This window comes from Oncorhynchus nerka, linkage group LG27 (assembly GCF_034236695.1).
Source record: "Oncorhynchus nerka isolate Pitt River linkage group LG27, Oner_Uvic_2.0, whole genome shotgun sequence".
In the NCBI taxonomy this organism is placed as follows: domain Eukaryota; kingdom Metazoa; phylum Chordata; class Actinopteri; order Salmoniformes; family Salmonidae; genus Oncorhynchus; species Oncorhynchus nerka.
The window spans coordinates 98,170,186-98,182,029 of NC_088422.1; the positions used below are offsets into that span (position 1 = coordinate 98,170,186).

The 11,844-nt window shown below is 46.3% G+C and overlaps 1 protein-coding gene across 1 annotated transcript; it reads left to right on the forward strand.

The window, feature by feature from the left end:
* The first annotated feature begins 610 nt into the window (after window positions 1-610).
* Window positions 611-11,620, forward strand: LOC115118807 (KH homology domain-containing protein 4-like). The gene is made up of 14 exons (XM_065012414.1): window positions 611-863; window positions 1,642-1,927; window positions 2,515-2,634; window positions 2,907-2,986; window positions 3,068-3,120; window positions 3,325-3,530; window positions 4,084-4,292; window positions 4,852-4,912; window positions 7,073-7,130; window positions 8,268-8,530; window positions 9,688-9,822; window positions 10,054-10,148; window positions 10,389-10,588; window positions 11,073-11,620. The coding sequence occupies exons 1-14, from the start codon at window positions 835-837 to the stop codon at window positions 11,168-11,170; spliced, it is 1,893 nt and encodes a 630-aa protein (XP_064868486.1). The 5' UTR covers window positions 611-834; the 3' UTR covers window positions 11,171-11,620.
* Window positions 11,621-11,844: the final 224 nt, after the last annotated feature.

Here is an 11,844-nt window from a genome sequence, read left to right on the forward strand (position 1 = left end):
GTTGATCCATCCTCAGTTTTCTCCCATTTCTCCCATCTTCTCTGTAGCTGTTTTAGAATTGACCAATGGCCTCATGGTGGACATCCTTAAAGCAGTTTCCTTCCTGTCCTGCAGCTCAGTTCAGAAGGCGACTGCATTTTTTGATATGTCTGGGTGGTTTAATAAATCATCCACAGCATCGTTATTAACTTGACCTTGCTTAAAGATATATTCAATGAACTGATTTGTTATTGTTACACATCTACCAATCACTGCCCTTCTTTATGAGGCTTTCGATAAGCCCCCTGGTCTTCGTAGTTTAATCTGTGCTTGAAATTCAATACTTCACTGAGGTGCCTTACAGATGTTGAACATATATGGGGGACAGAGGAAGGGGTTGTCATTCAGAAATCATGTCCATAGAATGTATTATGTGATTTGTTAAGCCACATTATAATTGTAAATTAATGTAGGCTTGTTTAAACAACCAGGGTAAATACTTATGCGACAACTATATATTTTTTATAAATAAAATGAACAAATGTGCAATGCACTTTCCAAACGGTGAAAGGCAGCAAAACGCAACATAGCGTCTAGTCTATCCGAAAAGCCACACGAAGAAGAAAGATTTGTCAGTTTTTCTTTGACTTTTCTCTGGTGTTATGCAGTTGACGACAGTGTGAAGTTCCCGGGGTGATTTTATTACGAGCGGAACGGGAATCCAGACTGCCCTGTACGACACCGTCGGCGGCCTTTACGACCGGACCGGAGTCCTGAGGAATGAGGACGTGTCCAGGGCTGAGTAGAGTGGCTAGTTAGGACACACATTCCTCTGGATATTGAACTGTACTAGCTATGTCGTCTGGGATGACTGGACAGACACCGTAAGTTACACTTAAAAAATAATATTTTGAGTAAGTTACGGACGCATGAACACGTCTTTTTTTTTTTTTTAGCTTCGTGCTAAAATGTTAGCTACCTACCTTAGCACAGTAACGTTAGCGGAGGTTGCTGGTTTTACAGATAACGTTTTTATTCCACTGTATGAAAGTACAATTCGTTATAACTAGAATATTTCGTAAAGGTTTATCCGAAATTGATGACCAAGCCACAGTCGTAGATTCTTGTTTTTTTTTACTATAGCAGTAAAGTTGATCCGAGCTAACGTTGCTAGAAAACGGTATGCTAATTGAGCTAACGTTAGTTAGCAACACCGGTTTCTGGGTAAGTTTAATTGTCTAACGTCGTTTAACTAGACACCCAATATATCGCTAGTTAGTGGAGGGTCAAGAAAGCGGTCTCTCTAAAGTTGTGGTTACCTGCTGATACTACCCTCCAAGATAAATGATTTGTAGAGGAACAGGCCAGAACAGTTTTCAAGAGAATGCCGAGGCCTACTAACTCTACGAACACTGATGTTGGCAGGCATCGCATTCGCGACTAGTGTTACGCTAAACTAGCTTGCAAACACAAGCTAGCCCTCCATCCCGGCCCTACAAAATTATATTGAGTTAAGATGAAATGGTAGGCAACCGGGCAAATTAGCCCCAAACTGTTGGATAAGATATCTAATCTCAATATGGAGCGCGTCCCAGATTAGTTATTTTTTTCAAGCCACTTTATGTTGAATTGTCTAATTTCTCTCCATCATATTGGATCCAGGTGCCTAACCAATAGCAGCAGATGGGATCAGCCTGCTCAGCCCAAAACGAGGGTAGACGTCATGCAAGGCTTCGCTTCCTCTGCCCAGACCTGCGCATCGGCCACTACGACCCCTCAATCAGCCCAGCACCCTGTAGCTGGCCCCATGGTGCCTCAGGCATTGCAGGGGGACATGCCAGCAGCACAGGGGGGAGGCGTGGAGATGGCTGCTGCTATGGCTGCTAAGATCAATGCTATGCTGATGGCCAAGGGGAAACTGATGGTTCCTCCACCACTACCTGGCAAGGTGAGAGTGAAAGGGTTAATGTAACTCTCTCATGGTCCTGAGGAATCACTGTTGCAGGCATTTCATCCAGTCCTAAGGGTCACCTGTCCAGTCATAAGAGGCTCAAGCCACAGACTAGAATGGTTTCCTTTCGGGGGTGCAACTTGTCTCTGAGAACAGGGAGAGTGATGGATTGTCATTGTTTTCAACCACATAATACAATGTAACCATGTCCCATAGCTGGAGGTAATAGAAGGTGAGGCCAGTTGAGACCATGTGACCGTCACTGATACCCACCTCCTAGAGTAACACGGCAGAGAGAACCACCCTGGTCTACAGACACACCACGGTTACTGCTGCTGCTCACAACACTCTAGGCAGTCTCTCTAACTCAGTTAGTCCTTCTGCACACTGCGAGTCCCTGGCTTTTTGTTCCAGCTCAGTACTAACAAACCTGATTCAACCAAATAGGTGCTTTAGTAGGTTCTAAAGCCTGAACCCCTGGTTGCCTTCCCAGGATGGTTAAACAATGACCTAACTGTATGACTAAAATGACTTTAGTTATTTAGTGTTTGTATGTGGACTCCTATGAAACGTGTCGCCCACAGATCCCTCTGTGTATGTCGGCTGCCACTAGTGGAGACGAGACTGTGGTGACGGAGGTGGATATCAACGATGTGCCCATCAACAGCAGAAACCTGCTCACCAAAGGGAAAACACAGGAAGAGGTAAGAAAAGGGGAGGGGCTGAGTTTTCATCTCTCCCTGATTCTTCTCCAGCATCGTTCCACTTGGCTCCTTCTTAAAATGCATTTGGGACGGACCTTGGACCTTTCCTCCTATAGGAATGAAAAGGGGGTGGATACCATCGCTCGGCCTAAATCGCAACCCTACCCTTTCTGTATAATATATATCTAATATATTCTATTTAGAAGACGTGTCTACATACATTTTATGTATTCGTGGCCCCCACTAATACTGAAAAGTTTATTTTGTTTCAGATCCGTCAGTTCAGCGGTGCAGTCGTCTCAACCAGGGGCCACTACATGACCAGTGCAGAGAAGTCCCATGGAAAGGGAGTGTATGTATGCAGTTGGTGTTACTGTGTGTATCTGTAGTTGACTCTGACCACGTGGATTTCTAACCGACTCTTCTTATTTAGAGAAAGGCCCTTGTATTTACACGTCCAGGGGAAGAGCCAAGACGAGGTCAATAGTAAGTAGACTTTCTATCACCCTCCCGTCTACAGTGGCAGTAGATACTTTATTGTCCTCAGATCCTGTACATTACACAACCTAGTGGAGACCACACATCTCAGAGGATGACCATGGGTTGATGTGGTTGACTGGCTGTTGTTTTTCTCACTAGATTCTCCCCCATAGACCCCCTTGTCTATCTATTCCCTGTGTTGTTTTCCAGAGGCAGTGCTGAGGATAAAGGAGATCATCTCTGAGGATGTGTTGAGGACAGCTGCAGCATTAGGATCCCAGCTGAGACCCGTCATACCCCCCCTGCCTCTCTACCCCCAGCCCCCTCGCCCCATGGCTGCCCCACACCTACCCAGGATGCCTAGTGTCAACCCTCCTGTGCCACATGGACACCGGCCCGCCGCGCCACACCAAGGGGTAGATACAGGGGTCCCTGGTCCTCACAGAATTTTCCCCTGAAAGGTTTTTAAGAAATCCTGCTTGGACGATCCCCCCCCCCCCCTCCTTATTCCCCCCCTCCTTATTCCCTCCCTCCTTATTCCCTCCCAACTCTGGGAGTCCTCTAACTGGGATTTCTAAAAACACAGGAACTTTAGGTTTTTCACCATTTTGCAGCAGGGAAATGTGTTTTTCAGTTTGCTATCTGGCCCATGTCCCATAGCTGGAGGTAATGAAGGTGAGGCCAGTTGAGACCATGTGACCTTCACTGATACCCACCTCCTAGAGTAACACGGCAGAGAGAACCACCCTGGTCTACAGACACACCACGGTTACTGCTGCTCACAACACTGTTCTCTAGCTAGTCATTTAGTTGGATTAAAAGGTTAGCAGTTCAGACATTGACCAGCTCCCTACTCTAACTGCTTCCTGTCATCCATAAGAGGAAGTATGTTTGTAATGTGGTGGTTGGAACTGTGTGTTGACCTGACCCAGGATTATTCAAATGTAACTGTCATCTCTCCCCATCAAGAGTTTTGTGCACGTCAAGATTTTTGTGGGTCTGGACCAGTCCCTGCCCTCGTTCAATGTGAACGAGAAGGTGGAGGGTCCTGCGGGGATGTACCTGGGACACATCCAGACAGAGACGGGAGCCAGAGTGTTCCTCAGGGGGAAAGGCTCGGGGTACATAGAGCAGGCCTCACGACGGGAGTCCTTCGAACCACTCTACGTCTACATCAGGTAACGGTGATTTTACTTCCGGGTCAAACACCTTTATTTCTCCAGCCTATAAGGGCTCAGCAGACCCTGGCTCAGCCTATAAGGGCTCAGCAGACCCTGATATTAGAATTTTCATTGAAGAGGGGGGTGGACTCATCAATATACACCAACCTGTGATGAGTACAAAAGCCATGTGAACTATTTGGAGGTTAAAGAAGGTGAAACTATTGAAGTGTGTAGTTGTCACTGATACCCACCTCCTATAAGAAACAGTAGAGTGAACCACCTGACCTCCAGACATATGTCTATGGTGTTCTGCACCTACTCACATCCTGAACCAGTACAGACTGAACCGTTCAATTCTCTACAACTCACTCGTATGCATTCAGAAGAGACTGTTCACCACACGTTGGCGAGCTACCAGTCCTGCTGCTCTCTCCTAGACGTTTGGTGAACCATATGTTCGTCTCGTAGGGTCTAAAATAGTTTCTTTCCTCTTGTAGTTGTTCCCTGCTGTGCTGGTGGTGGGTTGTTGCCGGTCGGTTTCTTCCCATTTCAACACTGTTGTCTTTTCTTGTAGCCATCCCTACTCCACGGGGCTGGAAGCTGCCAAGAAACTCACAGAGAGCCTGTTGGAAACTGTAAGTCAGCACAGTGTTTCCCCCCAGATGACTTGTTGGTTATTACTGCACTGTCGGAACTAGAAGCACAAGCATTTCACTACACTCGCATTAACATCTGCTAACCATGTGTATGTGACCAATAACATCTGCTAACCATGTGTATGTGACCAATAACATCTGCTAACCATGTGTATGTGGCCAATAACATCTGCTAACCATGTGTATGTGACCAATAACATCTGCTAACCATGTGTATGTGACCAATAACATCTGCTAACCATGTGTATGTGACCAATAACATCTGCTAACCACGTGTATGTGACCAATAACATCTGCTAACCACGTGTATGTGACCATTAACATCTGCTAACCATGTGTATGTGACCAATAACATCTGCTAACCACGTGTATGTGACCATTAACATCTGCTAACCATGTGTATGTGACCAATAACATCTGCTAACCATGTGTATGTGGCCATTAACATCTGCTAACCATGTGTATGTGACCAATAACATCTGATAACCGTGTGTATGTGGCCAATAACATCTGCTAACCGTGTGTATGTGACCAATAACATCTGCTAACCATGTGTATGTGGCCATTAACATCTGCTAACCATGTGTATGTGACCAATAACATCTGATAACCATGTGTATGTGGCCAATAACATCTACTAACCGTGTGTATGTTACCAATAACATCTGATTTGATACACAGCAAGGGAAGTAGACAGTGTAGGTGGGAGCGAATGCTAAATGACTCCAATGTACATGATCAGGGGGCGGCAGGGTAGCCTAGTGGTTAGAGTGTTGGGTCAGTAACCAGCAGGTAGCCTAGTGGTTAGAGTGTTGGGTCAGTAACCAGCAGGTAGCCTAGTGGTTAGAGTGTTGGGTCAGTAACCCACAGGTAGCCTAGTGGTTAGTGTTGGGTCAGTGACCAGCAGGTAGTCTAGTGGTTAGAGTGTTGGGTCAGTGACCAGCAGGTAGTCTAGTGGTTAGAGCATTGGGCCAGTAACCAGCAGGTAGCCTAGTGATTAGAGTGTTGGGTCAGTGACCAGCAGGTAGCCTAGTGGTTAGAGTGTTGGGTCAGTGACCAGCAGGTAGCCTAGTGGTTAGAGTGTTGGGTCAGTGACCAGCAGGTAGTCTAGTGGTTAGAGCGTTGGGCCAGTAACCAGCAGGTAGCCTAGTGGTTAGAGTGTTGGACTAGTAACCAGCAGGTAGCCTAGTGGTTAGAGTGTTGGACTAGTAACCAGCAGGTAGCCTAGTGGTTAGAGCTTTGGACTAGTAACCAGCAGGTAGCCTAGTGGTTAGAGCGTTGGACTAGTAACCAGCAGGTCGTCTAGTGGTTAGAGCGTTGGACTAGTAACCAGCAGGTAGCCTAGTGGTTAGAGCGTTGGACTAGTAACCAGCAGGTAGCCTAGTGGTTAGAGTGTTGGACTAGTAACCGGAAGGTTGCAAGTTCAAATCCCCGAGCTGACAAGGTACAAATCTGTCGTTCTGCCCCTGAACAGGCAGTTAACCCACTGTTCCTAGGCTGTCATTGAAAATAAGAATTAGTTCTTAACTGACTTGTCTAGTTAAATAAAGGTAAAATAAATAAATATTTAAAGTGGGTCGTGTTCATTAGCCACCGAACAGAAGAAAACTGACTGAAACGAGGAGGGACAACCGGGACTCATTTTGTTTTCTGTAAAAAATGTTTTCGGTTTGCGTGCCCTAATGAACACGCCCCACGATGGAGGTTAAAGAAGGTGAAACTATTGAAGTGTGTAGTTGTCACTGATACCCACCTCCTATAGGAAACAGTAGAGTGAACCACCTGACCTCCAGACATGGGTCTATGGTGTTCTGCACCTACTCACATCCTGAACCAGTACAGACTGAACCGTTGAATTCTCTACCATGCTCTACAACTCACTCTGCGTTTTTTTATTTTTAAACCATGCATGTTGTGGGATTAAAAGTTTATTGATATTCTTGTTTGTCTGAGACTTATTCCATAGGATTTCTTCCTCTGCTTATTACTCTCTAAACAAAAAGTTATTGATATTCTTGTTTGTCTGAGAGTTATTTCACAGGATTTCTTCCTCTGCTTATTACTCTCTAAACATGATTCACTTCCCTTTTGTAAAGAGTTCGGTGTTGACATCCTGTTCCCTGTGTGTCTGTCGTCCAGGTGAGAGCTGAACACAGCCGCATGGTGTCCATCTACACAGCCACCGGCTCCACCCAACGTAAGTCTCCTCTCTCTCTCTCACACACCAGAACTAACACGCAGTAACTAACATACCACAGTCATAGAACCAGGGTCCGTTTTCAGAAAGAGCCTCTGAGTACTGAGTGCTGATCTAGGATCAGTTTGGGATTTCAATGGACAACATTTACATTTAAGTCATTTAGCAGACGCTCTTATCCAGAGCGACTTACAAATTGGTGCGTTCACCTTATGACATCCAGTGGAACAGCCACTTTACAATAGTGCATCTAAGTCTTTTAAGGGGGGGGTGAGAAGGATTACTTTATCCTATCCTAGGTATTCCTTAAAGAGGTGGGGTTTCAGGTGTCTCTGAAGGGAACCTGAAGGGAAGGAGGGACAAGAAGGGAACCTGATCCTATTTCAGCATTCTTACTCCCAAGACATTTTATAAATATGGGCGCAGGAGTTTTCTTGATCAGGTGAAATAACTAGCCAGGCCCAGGAGTTTACCTGATCAGGTGAAATAACTAGCCAGGCCGAGGAGTTTACCTGATCAGGTGAAATAGCTAGCCAGGCCGAGGAGTTTACCTGATCAGGTGAAATAACTAGCCAGGCCGAGGAGTTTACCTGATCAGGTGAAATAACCAGCCAGGCCCAGGAGTTTACCTGATCAGGTGAAATAACCAGCCAGGCCCAGGAGTTTACCTGATCAGGTGAAATAACCAGCCAGGCCCAGGAGTTTACCTGATCAGGTGAAATAACTAGCCAGGCCCGGGAGTTTACCTGATCAGGTGAAATAACTAGCCAGGCCCGGGAGTTTACCTGATCAGGTGAAATAACCAGCCAGGCCCGGGAGTTTACCTGACCAGGTGAAATAACCAGCCAGGCCCGGGAGTTTACCTGATCAGGTGAATTGACCATCCAGGTTACGTGGACAGGGAAACTCCATGTCCTACTCAAATGACTTGAATATTATAGAATGACCAGAATGTTTCCCGTTCCCGTAAATCACTTCCTATGTTTGCTTAAACCACGGACACAACTAGCTACTGTGGTAAATGAATGTCTTTCTGTCTCTAGTGGCACAACAACAGACAGACAACAACCCTGTCTGTGAATGACGATCTCTTCCAATCACATCCATTAACCCTGATCTCCTATACTTCCCTTTCAGCATACCCAGCTCATGGATACCCAGCTAATAGCTCTTACTCTAGCCAGGGCTGGTACAGCAGTGGTTACCCAGGGTGTAACGGGCTGTCTGGGGGCTATGCTGCCTCTACCAGCTACCCCACACCGCCAGGACCCTCTGGCTATTGGACTAGTGCTGCTAGTGGTCAGCCCAGTCAATCTAACCTGTCGACAAACCCTCCATCTTCTCAGGCTATGGTTCAGTATCCTGTCTGTCCCAGGAAGACACACCCATACCTATTGCAGGTACGTAGTGGCTAAGAAACCATACCTCGGCCTATTACAGGTGTGTAGTGGCTAAGAAACCATACCTCGGCCTATTACAGGTATGTAGTGGCTAAGAAACCATACCTCGGCCTATTACAGGTATGTAGTGGCTAGGAAACCATACCTCGGCCTATTACAGGTATGTAGTGGCTAGGAAACCATACCTCGGCCTAGTAGTTCGTAGTGGCTAGGGAAACATACCTCGGCCTAGTAGTTCGTAGTGGCTAGGGAAACATACCTCGGCCTAGTAGTTCGTAGTGGCTAGGGAAACATACCTCGGCCTAGTAGTTCGTAGTGGCTAGGGAAACATACCTCGGCCTAGTAGTTCGTAGTGGCTAGGGAAACATACCTCGGCCTAGTAGTTCGTAGTGGCTAGGGAAACATACCTCGGCTAGGAAGTAGTTCGTAGTGGCTAGGAAACCAGTACAGGTATGTATTGATAGGAACATGGGTGGATTGTCCAAATAGGATTCAGGACAGGGATCAGTTGTTTAGGACAGACAATAACATGATAATCATAAGAAAGCCAAAAAAAATGTTTCTCAACTGAAAATTGAAGTCAGGACTTCAGTTTAGAAAATGTCTATTAGTTTCATTAGTTAATAGCAGCCAGGAGATTCAGTTGTACACCATTTTAAGGACTAACCAGATGTATTGATGAGGGACACCATTATAAGGACTAACCAGATGTATTGATGGATGAGGGACACCATTTTAAGGACTGACTAGATGTATTGATGAGGGACACCATTTTAAGGACTAACCAGATGTATTGATGAAGTTGTACACTATTTTAAGGACTAACCAGATGTATTGATGAGGGACACCATTATAAGGACTGACCAGATGTATTGATGAGGGACACCATTTTAAGGACTAACCAGATGTATTGATTAGGGACACCATTATAAGGACTGACCAGATGTATTGATGAGGGACACCATTTTAAGGACTAACCAGATGTATTGATGAAGTTGTACACTATTTTAAGGACTGGACTGACCAGGTGTATTGATGAAGTTGTACACCAGGACTGACCAGGTGTATTGATGAAGTTGTACACCAGGACTGACCAGGTGTATTGATGACCCAGGGATTCGACTAACTGTTGTTTGGGTTTGACCTTGGTGTCTCAGGACCCTGGGTGCAGTGACCCGACGGAGACTGACCCGACGGAGACAGACCTGTCGTCATCCAGCTCCCCTCAGACAGGGACAGGAAGTCCTAAACGGCGCTTTCAGGAAAAGACTGAGGATGAGCGGGCCTCTCAGGTGAGACGGAGATAAAACTGCTGAAATATGCCAGAGAATGATTTTCAAGGGAAGGGCTTTTGTCAACTGAATAACATGGCTAAAGCAAAATCAATAAAGGCTGTCCCCAACCCAGAGTTGTTAGCTCAGCGGTTACTCTTTAAGTGCAGAAAGTGTTTTTTTGTTTTTAGGAATTCAAACCGTGATCAATGGTCTTCTGCTAACAGTCCTACGGGTCTCTCTCCCTCTCAGCCTGCCAGCAGCTCACCTGAGGCCCCGGTGAGAGAGAAGTCTCCTCCTCTACCTCCAGCTCAGAGAGAGGAAGAGTCGGGACAAGGAGCTGAAAGGTTTCCACATAGATCTCCTGCTCTAAATTTCTTAACAATGTTTCTGGTTTTGTTTTGCCCCGAATGTTGCAGCCACCGGGGTCGTGTTCAAAAGGGCACAACGGAATAAAAGAGAACCATTGTTTCCTGTTACACGTTCAGACCAGTTTTGGGTTGTTTTTGTACATTTTGCTCCTACTAAACACAGCCCTAAATGAAGCCTCTGATGTTTCTCCACCTGGTTCCTTTGTCTCTGTCTAGGATGTTGATGCCACCTCCTCTCCCTGTGTTTCTGGCCCCTGGCCCTGTGGCACGAAAGAGACCCAGGGAGACAGCAGTACCAGAGGTCCCACCCAGTCTACCACCCAGAACCCTCGGCCCTGTGGCACACAAGAGACCCAGGGAGACAGCAGTACCAGAGGTCCCACCCAGTCTACCACCCAGCACCCCTGCATCACAGGGTACGCTTCTTACTGGGAACACACTTCACTGTACTTGATGCCTGAATGGGCAGACTTTTTGACCATGATGAAGTTGAGTGGTGTTTTCAAAGATGTCTTCTCCCCTCAGTAGTGGAGTAATGGAGACGATCTGTTCCAGCTCCTCTGTGATTGGCTGAGCCGTGCTAACCGTCACTTCCTGTATGTGTTCTTTTGTCTTCCCCTTGTTCTCTCTCCACATGTCTCCTGGACCTGCTGCTACCTAACATGGGTCTATCTCATCTGGTGTCTGTGTGATCCCTCTGCTCTGACTGGCTGTGGATCAATCCAACCAACTCAAACATGGGCTGGGCTCCTCTCTTGTTTTGCCCTCTCTCTCTGTCTCTCTCTCTGTCCCTCTCTTTCTTGCTGTCCCTCTCTGTCCCTCTCTCTCTCTCTGTCTCTCTCTCTCTCTCTCTGTGTTGCTCTCTTTCTGTCTCTTGCTGTCTGTCGTTGTTTTCTACAGATTGTCCTCAGGAGGTGAAGAAGACTAAGGTAGTGGAGAACCCTTCATGCCTAGTACCCTACGGTGGGGACTCTTCTGATGAGGGAGAGGACTCCTAGCAGTAAGACTCTAACTCATACGCCCACTACCCTTCACTAATCCTATCAGCCCCAACCTAAAGTGTCCTCATTCCACATAGATGCTGGGTTGCAGTGTTCAGCCCAAGTCTAGCTTAGCTCTGCTATTACCGTCATCGACTACTGGACATTGGACAGAGCGTGGCATTGCTATGGCCCCGCCCCCTCAAAAATAAAGCTACTTTATGTTAATTATTAAACCCTTTTCATTTGAAAAGGTCCTTTTTATTTCAAATCTGAAAAAGCATATGTAGTTGTCCATTCACGACCGAGCCTGCTCTACGACCGAGCCTGCTCTACGACCGAGCCTGCTCTACGACCGAGCCTGCAGTACACAAATTCACTGATTTATTACTGTTATATTGTGTATAATCGAAAATGGTGTGAATCTGTTCCCATGGAATACATTAATAAATGGATTTGGAAACAACATTCATCTTGTGTCATGTTAGTCTGTAACAGTGTTGTGCTAGTCCAGTCCAGGGTTTCATCATGTTAGTCTGTAACAGTGTTGTGCTAGTCCAGTCCTGGTAGTCCAGTCCAGGGTTTCATCATGTTAGTCTGTAACAGTGTTGTGGTAGTCCAGTCCAGGGTTTCATCATGTTAGTCTGTAACAGTGTTGTGGTAGTCCAGTCCAGGGTTTCATCATGTTAGTC

What these genes read in the sequence shown, in the direction of transcription:
- LOC115118807 (XM_065012414.1), top strand. Translation starts at nt 835, where the DNA reads ATGTCGTCTGGGATGACTGGACAGACACC. An exon ending in CTCCACCACTACCTGGCAAG is followed by an intron (nt 1,928 to 2,514) that starts GTGAGAGTGAAA and finishes TGTCGCCCACAG; the next exon opens with ATCCCTCTGTGTATGTCGGC. An exon ending in CCGCCGCGCCACACCAAGGG is followed by an intron (nt 3,531 to 4,083) that starts GTAGATACAGGG and finishes CTCCCCATCAAG; the next exon opens with AGTTTTGTGCACGTCAAGAT.